Genomic DNA, 17,405 nt, shown 5'->3' on the forward strand with positions numbered 1-17,405 from the left:
GTCACAGTGTTGAAGGCTGCCCGATGAGGAGGACAGGGACGAATTTATCTCAACAGTCGGATGAACGATCATTATCGGTATCCGACAGTCACCTTAGTAGAGAGTGAGTGGGTTTAATTTTTCGCCGCACTCGGCAATATTCCAAGTATATGAAATTAGGCTTTAATTAATAATAGAGCCTGAACCAGACAATCCGGCATGAGCGTCGATCTGCGCAGTGGGGATACGATGACGTGTGTCGACCAGGTCATTGACTTTATACCTGCCAATCCCCTTAGTCGCCTTTTACGACAAGTATTGAAGGTTATCGTAGCAGAAAACACCTCAGGGATAATCCCCTAAATAAACACACTTAAAACAAGAAGACCTTCCAAGTGCACCGAGCCTTCATGAAGGCGATATGCAGGCACAGACCCCCAATGTAGGCGTTATACACAGGTGATATGCATGCGGAGGCACCTGATACATCCGCTGTTCATGGAAGACACGCAATACTGGCGATATGCATGCAAGACACCCTACACAGGCGATGTGTATGCGAGGGTACCGAATACCGGCGACATGCACACGAAGACAACCTACATACGCGATATGCAAGACAGCCTATACAAGCGAAATACATGCGAACACACCCAACATAGACAATATGCACGGGAGACGCCCTATATATGAAATATACCATGCGAACACACCCAAAATAGACAATATGCACGGGAGACGCCCTATATATGAAATATACCATACGAACACACCCAACATAGACAATATGCACGGGAGACGCCCTATATATGAAATATACCATACGAACACACCCAAAATAGACAATATGCACGGGAGACGCCCTATATATGAAATATACCATACGAACACACCCAACATAGGCAATATGCACGGGAGACGCCCTATATATGAAATATACCATACGAACACACCCAACATAGACAATATGCACGGGAGACGCCCTATATATGAAATATACCATACGAACACACCCAACATAGACAATATGCACGGGAGACGCCCTATATATGAAATATACCATACGAACACACCCAACATAGGCAATATGCACGGGAGACGCCCTATATATGAAATATACCATACGAACACACCCAAAATAGGTGATATCCCAATAGGTGATATGCTTGAAAAACACCTATTGTAAGAAATATGCATGACACCCTACATAGGCGATATACAAACGAACATACCAAAATAGACGATGTACCGTAGACAATACATGCAATATGCATCCGAAGACACTATATGGGAGTCGTGTGTGGAAGACACCCTGTGTAGGCAGTATGCATGGAAGACGCCCTGTGTAGGCAGTATGCATGGAAGATACACTATGCAGGCGATATGCATGCAAAGACACCATATGAGCGATAGGCTTGCGAAGACACTCGATATCCATGGAAGACACCATCTACAGGCGGTAGCGTACAAAGTCATCCTATGTAAGCGTCATGCATGGAAGAAAACCCGATATAGGCGACATGCATGAGGAGACACCCGCATAAGCGATGTGCATGGTTCACGCTCAGTTCATGTCCGAAGTGAGTGAGTGAGTGAGTGAGTGACTTGGTTCACATCCAGTTTAATATAGACTGTTAAAATTTGTCGATGCCCACGAACACCGTATGTTGCTGCCAAACCTTCGATCCCAAGATCATAGGATTTTGCCACGTCTAAGGGAGTTAACTCGCACTGCATGTGCATCCATTCACTCACTTAATTGCAGGGGTTTATCGACTCTAAATAGGGAATTTAACTACAGAGGCACTCAGAAAATCGCAACACTCAAAACGGTTCCATGATTCAGTTTTATTTGAAAATAAATACCAAGAAAAATAAGTAAAAAAGTAAGACAATATGTTTTACATGCATCGGTCGAGACATAATCTTTCACCAAGAATGTCGAGAACGGGGTTATTGTTTCGGTTGAATGTAGAAAGGAGTAATCCTTAGTCGAAATGTTTTGTATTAATGTTTAGAGTTTGTAGTATGTTATTTTGCTGTTTGTTATGCATCATGTGCACTGCTTTACGCAATCTGGATACGTTAACTTGCATCAACCACGACAACAAGCCGGATTCCCCGTTCCTGTCAGACATCTTTCACGACAAGCTCAACTCTAACCCGGATCTTTAAAAGTCGTCTGGAGAAAATATTGTTGTCAAATTATCTTAAAAGTTTCACGTCCTGGTTAAAACTGCAACTTAAATTCTTCTTAAAACGGAAATCCGTCCTCAGCAAAAGGACGAATTCAAAACTGATACAATAAAAAATCGAACTCAGACGTGTTTTTATCACGGTAAAGATCAGTATTATAATTGTGTCACAAGTTCCCCACCCTGTTCTTGACTTTAGAGGCGACGAACGATGTCTGAGGGTCTGGGTCATTGACTGAACTCATGCAAGCCGTCGTATCCTGTGTGCGATGCGATATCACCAGATGTCACCCGATTGTCGATATGACCACAGGATAAAGAAGAGATATATTTGCGACTGCGTTGAAGAGCAAACAAATAAGAATATCATCAAGTTGTCGGCCTAAAGAGGATAACTTTTGTGTTGAAGTATGGTGAAAATACTTGCTATCAAATACCCGTTGAGATACTATGGATACATCTCAGAACAAATTGTGATGATGTCAATGCTTGCGTTGCCTCCAGACAAAACAAGGAAATTGTCTACAACATCCGATGCATGTAACTGCGCATGTCCGTTGTCCTAATACCAGAGGAGGTCATCGAGATGTTTACGCGCATCTGACTGCGACGTTGGGAACTGTGACAGTACAGGCAGTGCGTTGTGTAACTTGGCGTCCCTGAGACGCCTGATTTGACCGGTTTTCTGCCGAGGTCGTGATGACAGCATTCAGCAAAGTCTCCATAGCCAGACATTCTTCTGTCGTCCATGAGCGACTGGAACCAAGGGCGGTAATAGGGATTTCTACTCGTCCGCTTCTCACAGCACGGCAGTCTGTAAAAAAATATGCTGTGAATCCCACAAAACAATAACAGCCCTTCAGATTCTCTCGTCATCGGTCTAGCAATAATCCATTATCAAACAAGAGTGAGTATGGGTGAGTTTTGTTTTACGCCGCTCTTAGCAATATTACGACGGGGGACACCAGTAATAAACTTCTCACACTGTACCCATGGGGGAATCGAACTTGGATCTGGGGAGTGACAAGCAATCGCTTTCACTACTTGGCTACTACACTACTCATATCAAACAAGAATACAGGCGGTAGAATGGTCTCTTGACTTGCCATTCGTCTCTCGCCTTGTGGAAACCCATAATTTACTCCTCACGGTGTTTGAAGTGCGGAAGTGATATTAAGATTACTAAAGCGGCGCAAAACCACATACATGCAGTTTCTTAAGGATTATGGCGTGATATTTTACGAAACTTCATCCAACTGCAACTTACTCTGTCCTTGACCTTGACCTGTACTTCCGGTTGGTTGAAGGATGGAAGTGAGGCCGTTTAGCCCAGGGAGACCACTCAGACTATTCAGAGTATTGAAACCACTCAGACCGCCAAGACCAGCGCCGACCCTGAGCCCTGCACTTCTGCTTATAGATGTAGCTCCCTTCAGGAAACATGATTGAATATAATAGTGTGTAAAGCAAGTGGGATCAATCACTGGTCAAAATTACTTTTTCAGTTTACTGTTTACCAGCTGAACTGTCATAAACAACACTTTGAAACAGTCAGCTGGTATCCCCAACATAAAGACATCATGAAGTGCTATATTATCAGCTGACCTCAGATCATGATCTTGAAATCATAGTAATATAAGGAGGAGAGCGAGAGAGAAGGTGTCATACGGCAAGCCGGTTACTCCTTCTTTTGCCCTCTCAACAAACAGACGTTTCAGCCAGAGAGTCGTACGTCATCTACCCATCATCTACTCGGGACGAACGCGAACGCCACAAGGCTACCCCACAGCCGTTACCATGCGAGAGATAAGATCTTAGCCTTATTCAAGCAGTCCAAAGGGGTTGCAGATAAAAGGATGAATGTTCTAACCACACGGCTACCCGACTACCTTTACCAGAGAGACTTTATGCAGCTTAATGCCATCATTGCCAGGGGACCTTACTTTCGGTTCCTTTCTTTGTTTGTTGTTAATGCTGCACTCATGAATATTCGAACTTGATAATGACGGTGTCTAGATAAACAAGTCTGGGACGAACATTTCAGCGTTTGACGTCTTAAGTTTTGTTTGTTTTCAACGCCAAACTCACAAACAAACCTTATGACAAGCATTTATCAACCCAGATGGGCTTCAAAGATCTGACCCTCCCATCCCATTTGTCGCCTAATACAAGAAGCATTTGTGCTGAAGACCAAATGTGACACAGGGCCTACATTTTCGAATCTCTCTTAGCGCTAATATAGTCGTAAGTTAATGTTAATGTATGGCACTTACGACTGTCTTAGCGCAAAGAGAGCACGAACGTGTTAGCTAGGTCTTAACGAAAATACGTTTGTTTCACGGGATGTAGAAATGTTACGTTAATCTTGCAAATGACGTGAACACGTGTTAGAAAAAGAGAGGGTACCGTCTTGATTACATACACCAGATACTGTTTTCGTGTTTCCGTTCCAGATGTGTCTAAACTGACCTGGAAAGACGTTCTGGTGTTGCCGCTTCTGAAGAGCAGATTGCTTAGGGTGGGGTTGACGCAGTTGCTGCTTCTTGTCTCATTACACAGCGGCATCCCTGGGCAGGAGGACGTGAGGGCACAGGGAGGCAGGAGGGGGTCCACGGGCACCATGGGTGGCACCATGGAGATGAAGAATATATTGTTGCCCTTCTTCTTTGACGTCGTGGTGGTAGTGGCATTGGTGGTGCTTGAGGTTGGGGATGCTGTCGTTGTTTTCTTGCCACCGAACCACTCGGGAGGCATTGGGTAGGGGATGAGGATTGGGCTCATTTGGGAGTTTGATTTCTTTTGGCTATTCCCTTTACCCATCATACCATTCATCATGCCCCCATTCAACATACCGTTCATCATGCCCCCATTCAACATACCGTTCATCATGCCCCCATTCATCATACCATTCCACATGCCACCATTCATTAGGCCATTATTCATCACGCCGTTCACCATCCCCATGTTGAAAGACTTCTTTTTGGAGGGGATGTTCAAGAAAGGTGGGAATAGTGTCACCCCGGAGCCCATCATCCCGGAACCCTTGGTGTTCATGCTCCTCATCTCCATGCCGACTCCACCGTTCATCAAACCACCATTCATGGGCATTCCCATTCCTCCCATCAGACCCGTGTTCACCATCCCCAAGCCTTGATTCATGGGCGAGTGGTGCGTCTTCCAACTCCCCTGTTGTATTTGCTGCATTTTTTGCGTCCGCTGGTGCATGTTTTGCATTGGCTGTTGCGCGTGCTGTTGCATTGGTTGTTGCATAGGCTGTTGTTGCATTGGCTGTTGCATAGGCTGTTGTTGCATTGGCTGTTGCATAGGCTGTTCCTGTTGCATTGGCTGTTGCATGCTTTGCTGTTGCATTGGCCGTTGTATGGGTCTTTGCATTGACTGCTGCCTTGGCTGTGAAAAGGTGCTTCTTGGTGCATTATTGTCGCATGGGACTTTGGATGGCCAGTCACACTGGCTTGTTGCAGGGTTGAACCTTAAGTTAGCAGGGCACATAAGACGTACATATGTGCCTCCAACACACTGTAAGAAGGCTTCGCAATTGTTGGGATCCGCAGCCAGGCCCTCGGTGCAGGTGACTCCCTGCTGTCCAGTCGCGGAACACGCTACTGCCAGGACAACACCTGCGGGAACCACGAAACAAAGATTCGAAGTGTTTCCTTTTAAGCCATTATTTTAAGATTTGTATCCCTATTAACCGTATTAACCCTGGGTATATATAACGGCTCAAAGAATAGAGCCGGGAGAGAGAGAGAGAGAGAGAGAGAGTTCAAAACCAGGCGCATATGTGAGCGGAAATATATAAAATGACACATGCCGATACATTATGAGTGACTGAATTTGGTTTTACACGTTTTAGCAATATTCCGGCATTATCACGACTGACAAAAACATAAATGGGCATCACATATTTTACCCGTTTGTGGAATCGAACCCGGGTCTTCTTAAGCACAAGACTGTAACATCGCCCCACTGTGACACCATTTCTTTTCTTTACACGCTAATGCACAAAGCCTGTCCACCAGATTCCCATAAGGCAAACTTTGTAACAAGCAATGGATACGGTATCTATATAAACAGGGAACCGACGACGATCAGGGTTAGCATTGGCCTTAATAAACCCATACTTGTCTCCCCAACGAAGATCCAGGATAGAATTGGTCTCCACATGTCATCGTATCGCTGTGGAAATCGATGTCCACGAGGTCAATCACTGGCTTGCCTGGTCAGACTCGATTATTTACCAACAGCGGTTATATATATGGAATATTGCTGCGTTAAACAACCAAACAAACATACACAGTGTTAAGCCCCCTCCACAACCATGCATATTCAAAAACAAGAGGCGAATGAGTTACGAGTTGCAACATTGGAAAGTCGTATGTTCATAACAAAGCATTATCCTTTATACAATGACATACAACACAGTTCTCAAAACAATATACAAATGCGCATAAATACGAAATCAAACCTTAAAATAATACTGTTTGAAAAAGAAGATGAAAATAATGAATTTAGGAGAAAATTGGAAAGGCGCTGTTAGTTTTCTGTTCAAATGTATAATTCACCCGAAATTATGAAGAATTAACTTCAGGATTCTTTCACTTTATGGAGGTTTAGAAACGCCAAAATATGAGTAAACACAATTAGGAGTAAACACAATTAGGAGTAAACACAATTAGGAGTAAACACAATTAGGAGTAAACACAATTAGGAGTAAACACAATTAGGAGTAAACACAATTAGGAGTAAACCTACTGGGTTAGAGTATAGCGGAAATAGAAAAGCTTCATGTCTGATTTAAAACTGAACGTGTTATAGCACACTTTTCATAGTACAAGTGTTACCATTTATGCACGTGGGTTTTATTCCAAGTGGTTTGTCAGAGACATACTACGTATTCCATGCTAATGTATATATTTATATACAGATAATCGTTATAAATTTATGTTATTTTCCGGAAAGATCAAGAATGAGTGAGTGAGTGAGTGAGTTTAGTTTTACACCGCACGCAGCTATAGTCCAGCTACACGGTGGCGGTCTGTAAATAATCGAGTCTGGACCAGACAATCCAGTGACCAACAAGATGAGCACCGATCTGCGCAACTGGGAACCGATGACGTGTCAGTCAAGTCAGTGAGCCTGACCACCCGATCCCGCTAGTCGCCTCTTACGACAAGCATAGTCGCCTTTTATGGCAAGCATGAGTTATTGAAGGCCCGTTCTACCCCGGGACCTTCACGGGTGGAAAGATCAAGAAGAATGGGTAGACAACTCACCTATTACAGAAAACCATCGCCTCCTCCACATGTCCATCATCATGAACAGTCAGTAGGTTACTTCACTTGTCTCCTCAATTTTTTCTCTTATAAAACCCAACCGCGCCTGTCACGTGATCATTGACCATCAAGCCGATCAGCACATGCCGATCGCTGACCATTGGCTTCCTGGTCGCTCATGGTCTCGATGTCGCGGAATTGGAAAGGAACTTACGCGCTTGACGTTACTCCAACAATTGCGAATATTGGACTCCAGTAAGTCATCTGTTTACTTATTATTTAACCATTTCTTTTTTGCGCAGATCTCATGTTTGCGAGAAAAAGAATCACTATGACAATAGATTTGTGTTAGCAATGCTTGGAATACGGAAGCTGATTTTCATTGTCACTATTTCCTGTTTCAGAGGGTCAAATACATGTTTGTTTTCTTTTCTTGTGTAGGCAACGAAGTTGATAACCTTTTTAACAATTTGTCGTCATCGATATGGAGATTAATCCGCCAACAACATCAGTAGCGTGCGACAATATGTCACACCTCCGCTTCAACAGGAACTGTCAAGTCCTCGAGCCACGCCGGTCCCTGTTCGTCTGGTGTTAACGCGTAAGTGTCCAGGACACTGGTTTACACGACGTAGACGGATTTGCTGCTCTGTGCCAGTGGAAGGGAATTACGTGCAAACTCTCACCTTTGTGTCAACACGACCACGTGACACGGCTTCAAAGTCGCACTCCAGTGAAGAAACTCGAAGTAAAGCTGGTTGTAATTCATGATGTTGTTGATTGAACGTTGAATGAAGTCAAGGATGCTGCGTGACACACGACATAGGGATGAAGATATGATGTCGTAATACACAAGTTGTTATATTTGACTTTCATTTAGAAAGAGAATGATTTTGTGGTGTTGCAACGAGGGTAGTGAAACCTTTATTACCGCGAGACGGAGTTCGCAGTGACGGCAAAACGACATCAGCTAAAACATTGATTGCCCCCGACACGAACACATGTCGGATATCCACTGGTAAGCGGTTACCTCTATCTGTATACAGTGCCCAGGGTTATGTGTATAAATCTTCAACATGTTCTTTGTTTGTTTGTTTTGTTAGTTTGATCTTTTGGGGTTTTTTGTTTTGTTTTGTTTTGGTTTTTTTGGGGGGGGCTGTTTGTTTGTTTGGTTTTTTCTCTCTCTCTCTTTCCTTTTTTTAGTTTTTTTTCATTTTTGGTTTTTTGTATGTTTCTTTGGGTTGTTTTTTTTCGCTGTTGTTTTTGTTTTGTTGTTGTTTGGCGGTTTTCTTTTCGTTTTGCGCCGCACTCAGACACTCCGACAGCATAACGGTCCTCTATCGGTTATCGAGTTTGGACCAGACAATCCAGAGATCAACAGCATGAGCATCGATTTACTCAAATGAGGTACGATAACATCTGTCAAACGAGCCTGACCACGCGATCCAGTGAGTTCCCTGTTTATTTGTTCTTAGTCTTAACGTTCCAAGTCAGTAACCAAACATTTTAAGGTCCATGCTTGCTAATCATAAAAATGGGTTTCACACAGGAATGTGAACGTCAGTCAAACCATGCAGACGGGTTTCAATAAACAGGTGTTTCAAGGGCATACTATCCAAGAAGGTACGTGAGTGCCATATTCTACCCCTGCATCTTTCATCTCCATTAGTGTTTAAGACAACGCATAATATGGACTACGGTCAGCGTGCGGTCACGCGTTTGGATTTCAAACACAAGGTGTGCCAAAGCCATGTGCAATGAACCATGGACAATGAACCATATGCATGCAGGTGGGAATTTTTCGTCAAGGACCTATTAACTATGCACACGGCCGATGGGTTTTACCAACTGGGTTTTGGATTTCTAAGTAATTGGTCTGTATGGTTTGGATACAGCTCCATCTGTGGTATTTAAAATACATCCTACAATAAAATAGATACGTCAGACATGTTGACAACTACAGTTGAACTAAGGGTCTTCATTGCAACAACAACAGACATGCCAGATTCTTTAACAACCCATGGACATATGGAGAGGGCAATACTATGTTTCGTGTCACATCCGTGCTAGACAGCCATATTTACCATACCAAGCTTGCTGAAAATGGTCTGCAGAATTTTATTATAATTTATATTGGTCATAAAAATATAAAATCTAAAAATGTGTGTCTGAAGCACAGGATAAGGAGCGTTAGCGGAGTCAGGTAGGTTAAAATAATGTCAGTGTGAACTACAATTAAAAGGTCATTGTGAAATTAGTTTTCCCCATCACTGATGTTTGTTTTATCCCAGTCGGTTCATTATTTGGATCATACATCTGGACATCCTGACATCTACCCTTGAAGATCTGGGTTAGAATTGGTCTTCATCAACCCATGCTTATCTTAAGAGGTGACAAACAGGATGACATAATCAAGCTGGTTGACACATGTCATCGTATCCCCTGTGCGTATATCGATGCTCATGATGTTGATCACTGGAGTTTCTTGTCAGGACATGATCATTAACAGACCGCGGTCATATAGCTATACTATATAGTACCGAGTGCGGCGTTAAACACCAAACCAAACAACATCCTGACGATCTACAGGAAATACAGTAGGCTGAATATATTATGGAAAATGCAGTAGGCTCAATGTAGGATAGAACATACAATAGGCTGAATATATTATAGGAAATGCAGTAGATTCAATGTACTATAGGAAATACAATAAGCTAAATATACTACAGAAACTTACTGTAGGGGGCATGTAATAGAGTAAATACAGTAGGCTGAATGTACTAGAGTAAATGTAGTAGACTGAATGTACTAGACTAAATACAGTAGGCTGGATGTACTAGAGTAAATACAGTAGACTGGATGTACTAAAGTAAATACAATAGGCTGAATATATTATAGGAAATGCAGTAGGTTCAATGTACTATAGGAAATACAGTAAGCTGAATGACTGTAGGGGGCACGTACTAGAGTAGGTTGAATGCACGGTAGACAATACAGTAGGCTGACTGTACTATAGAAAATACAGCCGGATGAATGTAGAATAGAAATTACAGTAAGCTGCACGTACTAGACTTGATACAGTAGGGTGAATATATTATAGGAAATACAGTAGTCGCAATGTACTTTAGGGAATACAGTAGGCAGAATACACCGTACCGTATTGTACACAATGTAGTATGGAATATACAGTATGCTGACAGTACTACATGTAAAGGAAATGCAGTAGGCCGAAGGTACTACAGAATATACAGAAAGCTGAATATACTGGGGAATATTACTGTAGGTGACGCGTACTAGGGTAAACACAGTAGGCTGAATATATTTTGGGAAATACAGTAGGTTGAATGTACTGAAGACAATACAGTAGGTTGAATATATTTAGGGAAATACAGTAGGTTGAATGTACTGAAGACAATACAGTAGGTTGAATATATTTTGGGAAATACAGCAGGCAGAATGCACCGTAGGAAATACAGTTGGCTGAATGTACAATAGAATATATAATAGTCTGAATGTGCTAGAAATTACAGGAAGCTGCACGAACTAGAGTAAATACAGTATGCTTAATATGTAGGAAATACGGTACGCTGAATGTACTATTGGAAATACGGTACGCTGAAAGTACTACAGGAAATACAATAGACTGAAAGTACTATAGGAAATACAATAGACTGAAATTACTATAGGAAATACGGTAGGCTGAAAGTACTATAGGAAATACAAAAGACTGAAAGTACTATAGGAAATACGGTAGGCTGAATGTACTGTAGGAAATACGGTAGGCTGATGTATTGTACGAAATACGGCAGGCTGAAAGCACTTTAGGAAATACAAAAGACTGAAAGTACTATAGGAAATACGGTAGGCTGAATGTACTGTAGGAAATACGGTAGGCTGAAAGTACTATAGGAAATACAACAGACTGAAAGTACTATAGGAAACACGGTAGGCTGAAAGTACTAAAGGAAATACGGTAGGCTGAAAGTACTATAGGAAATACAGTAGGCTGAAAGTACTATAGGAAATACAGTAGGCTGAAAGTACTATAGGAAATACGGTATGCTGAAAGTACTATAGGAAATACGGTAGGCTGAATGTACTGTAGGAAATACGGTGGGCTGAAAGTACTAAAGGAAATACGGTAGGCTGAAAGTACTATAGGAAATGCGGTAGGCTGAAAGTACTATAGGAAATACAATAGACTGAAAGTACTATAGGAAATACAATAGACTGAAAGTACTATAGGAAATACGGTAGGCTGAATGTACTGTAGGAAATACGGTAGGCTGAAAGTACTATAGGAAACACGGTAGGCTGATGTACTGTACGAAATACGGTGGGCTGAAAGTACTATAGGAAATACGGTAGGCTGAAAGTACTATAGGAAATGCGGTATCCTGAATGTACTGTAGAAAATACGGTAGGCTGATGTACTGTACGAAATACGGTAGGCTGAAAGTACTTTAGGAAATACGGTAGGCTGAAAGTACTATAGGAAATACAATAGACTGAAAGTACTATAGGAAATACGGTAGGCTGAATGTACTGTAGGAAATACGGTAGGCTGAAAGTACTATAGGAAATACGGTAGGCTGATGTACTGTAGGAAATACGGTAGCCTGAAAGTACTATAGGAAATACGGTAGGCTGAATGTACTATAGGAAATACAATAGACTGAAAGTACTATAGGAAATACGGTATGCTGAATGTACTGTAGGAAATACGGTAGGCTCATGTACTGTACGAAATACGGTAGGCTGAAAGTACTTTAGGAAATACAAAACACTGAAAGTACTATAGGAAATACGGTAGGCTGAATGTACTGTAGGAAATACGGTAGGCTGAAAGTACTTTAGGAAATACAACAGACTGAAAGTACTATAGGAAATACGTTAACCTGAAAGTACTATAGGAAATACGGTAGGCTGAAAGTACTATAGGAAATACGGTAGGCTGAATGTACTGTAGGAAATACGGTGGGCTGAAAGTACTAAAGGAAATACGGTAGGCTGAAAGTACTATAGGAAATGCAGTAGGCTGAAAGTACTATAGGAAATACAATAGACTGAAAGTACTATAGGAAATACAATAGACTGAAAGTACTATAAGAAATACGGTAGGCTGAATGTACTATAGGAAATACGGTAGGCTGAAAGTACTATAGGAAATACAATAGACTGAAAGTACTATAGGAAATACAATAGACTGAAAGTACTATAGGAAATACAGTAGGCTGATGCACTGTACGAAATACGGTAGGCTGGAAGTACTATAGGAAATACGGTAGGCTGAATGTACTAAAGGAAATACAATAGACTGAAAGTACTATAGGAAATACGGTAGGCTGAATGTACTGTAGGAAATACGGTAGGCTGATGTACTGTACGAAATACGGTAGGCTGAAAGTACTTTAGGAAATACAAAAGACTGAAAGTACTATAGAAAATACGGTAGGCTGAAAGTACTATAGGAAATACGGTAGGCTGAATGTACTATAGGAAATACAATAGACTGAAAGTCCTATAGGAAATATGGTATGCTGAATGTACTATAGGAAATACGGTAGGCTGAATGTACTGTAGGAAATACGGTGGGCTGAAAGTACTAAAGGAAATACGGTAGGCTGAAAGTACTATAGGAAATACAGTAGGCTGAAAGTACTATAGGAAATACGGTATGCTGAAAGTACTATAGGAAATACGGTAGGCTGAATGTACTGTAGGAAATACGGTGGGCTGAAAGTACTAAAGGAAATACGGTAGGCTGAAAGTACTATAGGAAATGCGGTAGGCTGAAAGTACTATAGGAAATACAATAGACTGAAAGTACTATAGGAAATACAATAGACTGAAAGTACTATAGGAAATACGGTAGGCTGAATGTACTGTAGGAAATACGGTAGGCTGAAAGTACTATAGGAAACACGGTAGGCTGATGTACTGTACGAAATACGGTGGGCTGAAAGTACTATAGGAAATACGGTAGGCTGAAAGTACTATAGGAAATGCGGTAGGCTGAAAGTACTATAGGAAATACAATAGACTGAAAGTACTATAGGAAATACAATAGACTGAAAGTACTATAGGAAATACGGTAGGCTGAATGTACTGTAGGAAATACGGTAGGCTGAAAGTGCTATAGGAAATACGGTAGGCTGATGTACTGTACGAAATACGGTAGGCTGAAAGTACTTTGTGAAATACGGTAGGCTGAATGTACTATAGGAAATACAATAGACTGAAAGTACTATAGGAAATACGGTATCCTGAATGTACTGTAGAAAATACGGTAGGCTGATGTACTGTACGAAATACGGTAGGCTGAAAGTACTTTAGGAAATACGGTAGGCTGAAAGTACTATAGGAAATACAATAGACTGAAAGTACTATAGGAAATACGGTAGGCTGAATGTACTGTAGGAAATACGGTAGGCTGAAAGTACTATAGGAAATACGGTAGGCTGATGTACTGTAGGAAATACGGTAGCCTGAAAGTACTATAGGAAATACGGTAGGCTGAATGTACTATAGGAAATACAATAGACTGAATGTACTATAGGAAATACGGTATGCTGAATGTACTGTAGGAAATACGGTAGGCTCATGTACTGTACGAAATACGGTAGGCTGAAAGTACTTTAGGAAATACAAAACACTGAAAGTACTATAGGAAATACGGTAGGCTGAATGTACTGTAGGAAATACGGTAGGCTGAAAGTACTTTAGGAAATACAACAGACTGAAAGTACTATAGGAAATACAATAGACTGAAAGTACTATAAGAAATACGGTGGCTGAAAGTACTTTAGGAAATACAAAAGACTGAAAGTACTATAGGAAATACGGTGGCTGAAACTACTGTAGGAAATACGGTAGGCTGAAAGTACTACAGGAAATACGGTAGGCTGATGTACTGTAGGAAATACAGTAGGCTGAATGTACTGTAGGAAATACGGTAGGCTGAAAGTACTGTAGGAAATACAATAGGCTGAATATTCTACGGAAAATGCGACAGGCAGAGTGTTCTACTGGAAATACATTACCCTGATTGATTGAGTGAGTATAGTTTTACGCCGACTTTAGCAATATTCCAGCAATATCACGGTACGGGACACCAGAAATCGGTGTGACACATTGTACCTATTTGGAGAATAGAACCAGGGTCTTCAGCGTGAAGAGTGGACCCACTTACCACTTTGCTACCCCACCGCCCTAGGTTAAATGAAAGAAGAGGCCAATGTCGTGGCGGACTGACTGTGGTGCATTTGATGAACGGTTTTGGCAACGTCATTATCGAACGCTTTTGGCAACGTCATTATCTACTGTGGGTAAGTAAACGTTTCAGAGGCACGAGACGAGGAAGCATGCCGTTGTTGGCGACAAAAAAATGCGTGAACATCACCAATATACTGACATCTTCAAAACTACCCAAAACACATCACGTTTATCCTTATGGCCTGTTAAAGTCTTTCCACAAAACATCAGACATAATAAAGACGTGAACATATCGCAAAATTGCAAATAGACCTCGATTTTTGCAACACTGTTATTCCATCCTTGAAATAATCTTGAACGTTCATCAATTCGACGTGTCTATGACACAAAGTACCCTTGTTACAGACCAAACCTTCTTTGTTACCACGTTTACTCTGAGCTGTCTTTGTGCCTTTGAAACATACAACTAAATCGATAAGAAAGTACAAAGAACCATCGCATGTCAATAAATGCACCAAAGCGAAGCTCAGAAGGTATCACTGATTTTTATGCCTCTGAAACTGGTTTATTACACAAGATACGGTTTATATCGCCGACAAACTGAAAATATTGTACGAATCATTTTAAGTTATCAACAAATGACAGAGTGATTACCTTCACACCTTCATTAACAAAACATACACTCAAGTCAATGCTATAAATAAATATAAATAAGCCACAACACTAAATGCAAACACTGCGATAGAAATTCGGCGTAATCATCCCGCGTAATGACAAACTGGTTTGTTTAACATCACGGCTCTTTGCAGAAATTAAACACAATAAACGAAAGATACCATAGGTCTGAAGCAAAGTTACTATCATTGGGTCCACTTAGCATAAAACATGCCTGCATTGTCAATCGGCAAAGTCGCCTGTCCCTGGCTATGCCTCGGTTTTTCAAATCGTTTGACTGATTTCAAACGAGCAGGTTGACACTGTCAGAAACAATATTCCCGTGTACGACCCAGTTTCCTTAGTCACAAGCCAGCCATTCGCGACGCAAAAATCTGCTTTATATTTATGTTTTAAGTTGGAGCACGATTGCATTTAATTTAAGGGAAGAGAGTCGGACTCGTACATTGTCAGATAAGCTACAACTTTTCTTCATGAGGGTTTGAGGGGCGGCAGGTGTAGCCTCGTGGTACAAGCGTTCGCTCGTCATACCGAAGACCCGGGTTCGATTCCTCACGTACGTACAATATGTGAATCCCATTTGTGGGCTCCCCCGCCGTGATATTGCGGGAATATTGCTAAAAGCGGCGTAAAACCCAAGTCACTCACTCGTTTGGGTTTGATGAAAGTAAATGATGCGCACGTACAATACTCACCATGTTGGCAATCAATAGCTGTCCACTGTTGTCTATGTACACCGCTCTGTGCAGACATAACCTTATGTCTTTTGTGTTACACATGTGTAGAAGTCAAACGTCGAAGAATGTTGTTTACATCGCAAAGTCTAAGAACCTATCCAAATATGATTGTATTCACTTCAACTTGAGTGAGTGACTATTTATGGACGCTGCATCAGTAAGTTTGATACTTACATCGAAGTTTCATAACACAAGTTTCTTATCGTACTGACAATGTTACTGTCAGGTCAGACCGATCCCTTGATGTGGTGGTTACAGAATACTGCATGAGATTCGATCCCGTTGCACGTCATATCATGCAACCTTAAATTATGCTAGTTGTTGTTACCCCCTGGAGTTCGACTGACAGAGTGAGTATGGTTTTACGCCGCTTTTAGCAATATTCCAACAATATCACAGCAGGAGACACCAGATATGGGCTTCACACGCTGTGTCCATGTGGGGAATCGAACCTGGGTCTTCGGTGTGACGGGCCAACTCTTTTACCACTTGGCTACCACCCCGCCCCTTGTAAATACATGAATTTATACACAGAAATACGACATCCATACTTTATTATTTACACAAATATACACACAACCACGAAACATTGTGGACGAGAACAGAAGCGTAAGTAACACGCCCCAAATGTCTGATGAGGCCAGAGAACGAGATTCCCTACATTTCTCGCAAGACGCGAGAAAAAGACTCTCGCGGGACTCTCGCGATGTGTGATGACAATGAGACGAGACATCGACCTGAAAGCATAAATACATGCATTTCGTGAGTGGGTCCTTGGGATTCTCGTATCAAAACCTAATGATAGAGAAAGGGAGACAATTGATTATTTGACGTGAAGAGAGGTTGTGTCCTGTCTGCATTATTCCAAACACTGAGTCAGAATATCACTTATGTATGGAATGTCCCTTTCACGAAGATATCAACTCTCTTATTTTGTTACCCTGTTAATTCCATCATTACCCAACGTTATATAATACTCCAGACGCCATTACCTAATGATTTCCCTATTCCTTAATATACTCGCCAATAAGTGAATGAGTTTAGTATTACGCCGCTTTAAGCAATATTTCAGCAATATCACCCGGGAGACATCAGATACCGACTTCACACATTGTATCCATGTCGGTAATCGATCCCCGGTCTTCGGCGTGTGGTCCAAACGCTTTACCACCCAGCTACCGAACGCCCCTTGTCAAATGAACGCATTCAGGATTTAATCTGTGCATGCACTTGCGATTAAAACACACATTCTTTATAATCTATAGCTACGATCGCTGTTTGTAATGTAATACACAATACTCACCATAGCT

General features: G+C 41.6%; 1 protein-coding gene across 1 annotated transcript; it reads right to left on the minus strand.

Moving 5' to 3' along the window:
* Positions 1 to 1,808: 1,808 nt before the first annotated feature.
* On the minus strand, positions 1,809 to 7,796 carry LOC137268061 (uncharacterized). The gene is made up of 4 exons (XM_067802562.1): positions 7,469 to 7,796; positions 4,644 to 5,812; positions 3,442 to 3,604; positions 1,809 to 2,988 (listed from the first exon to the last, which is right to left on the minus strand). Exons 1-4 carry the CDS (start codon positions 7,509 to 7,511, stop codon positions 2,765 to 2,767), a joined length of 1,599 nt encoding a protein of 532 aa, XP_067658663.1. The 5' UTR covers positions 7,512 to 7,796; the 3' UTR covers positions 1,809 to 2,764.
* Between the last annotated feature and the right edge of the window lie 9,609 nt (positions 7,797 to 17,405).

Source organism: Haliotis asinina, chromosome 16, assembly GCF_037392515.1.
Source record: "Haliotis asinina isolate JCU_RB_2024 chromosome 16, JCU_Hal_asi_v2, whole genome shotgun sequence".
Lineage (NCBI taxonomy): Eukaryota > Metazoa > Mollusca > Gastropoda > Lepetellida > Haliotidae > Haliotis > Haliotis asinina.

Bases quoted from the DNA above. Each gene is read 5' to 3' on its own strand.
- LOC137268061 (XM_067802562.1), bottom strand. From the start codon at position 7,511: ATGATGATGGACATGTGGAGGAGGCGATGGTTTTCTGTAATAG. The intron at 5,813-7,468 runs GTGAGTTGTCTA...TGGTTCCCGCAG, and splicing joins GCGATGGTTTTCTGTAATAG to GTGTTGTCCTGGCAGTAGCG. The intron at 2,989-3,441 runs GTAAGTTGCAGT...ATTTTTTTACAG, and splicing joins AGGTCAAGGTCAAGGACAGA to ACTGCCGTGCTGTGAGAAGC.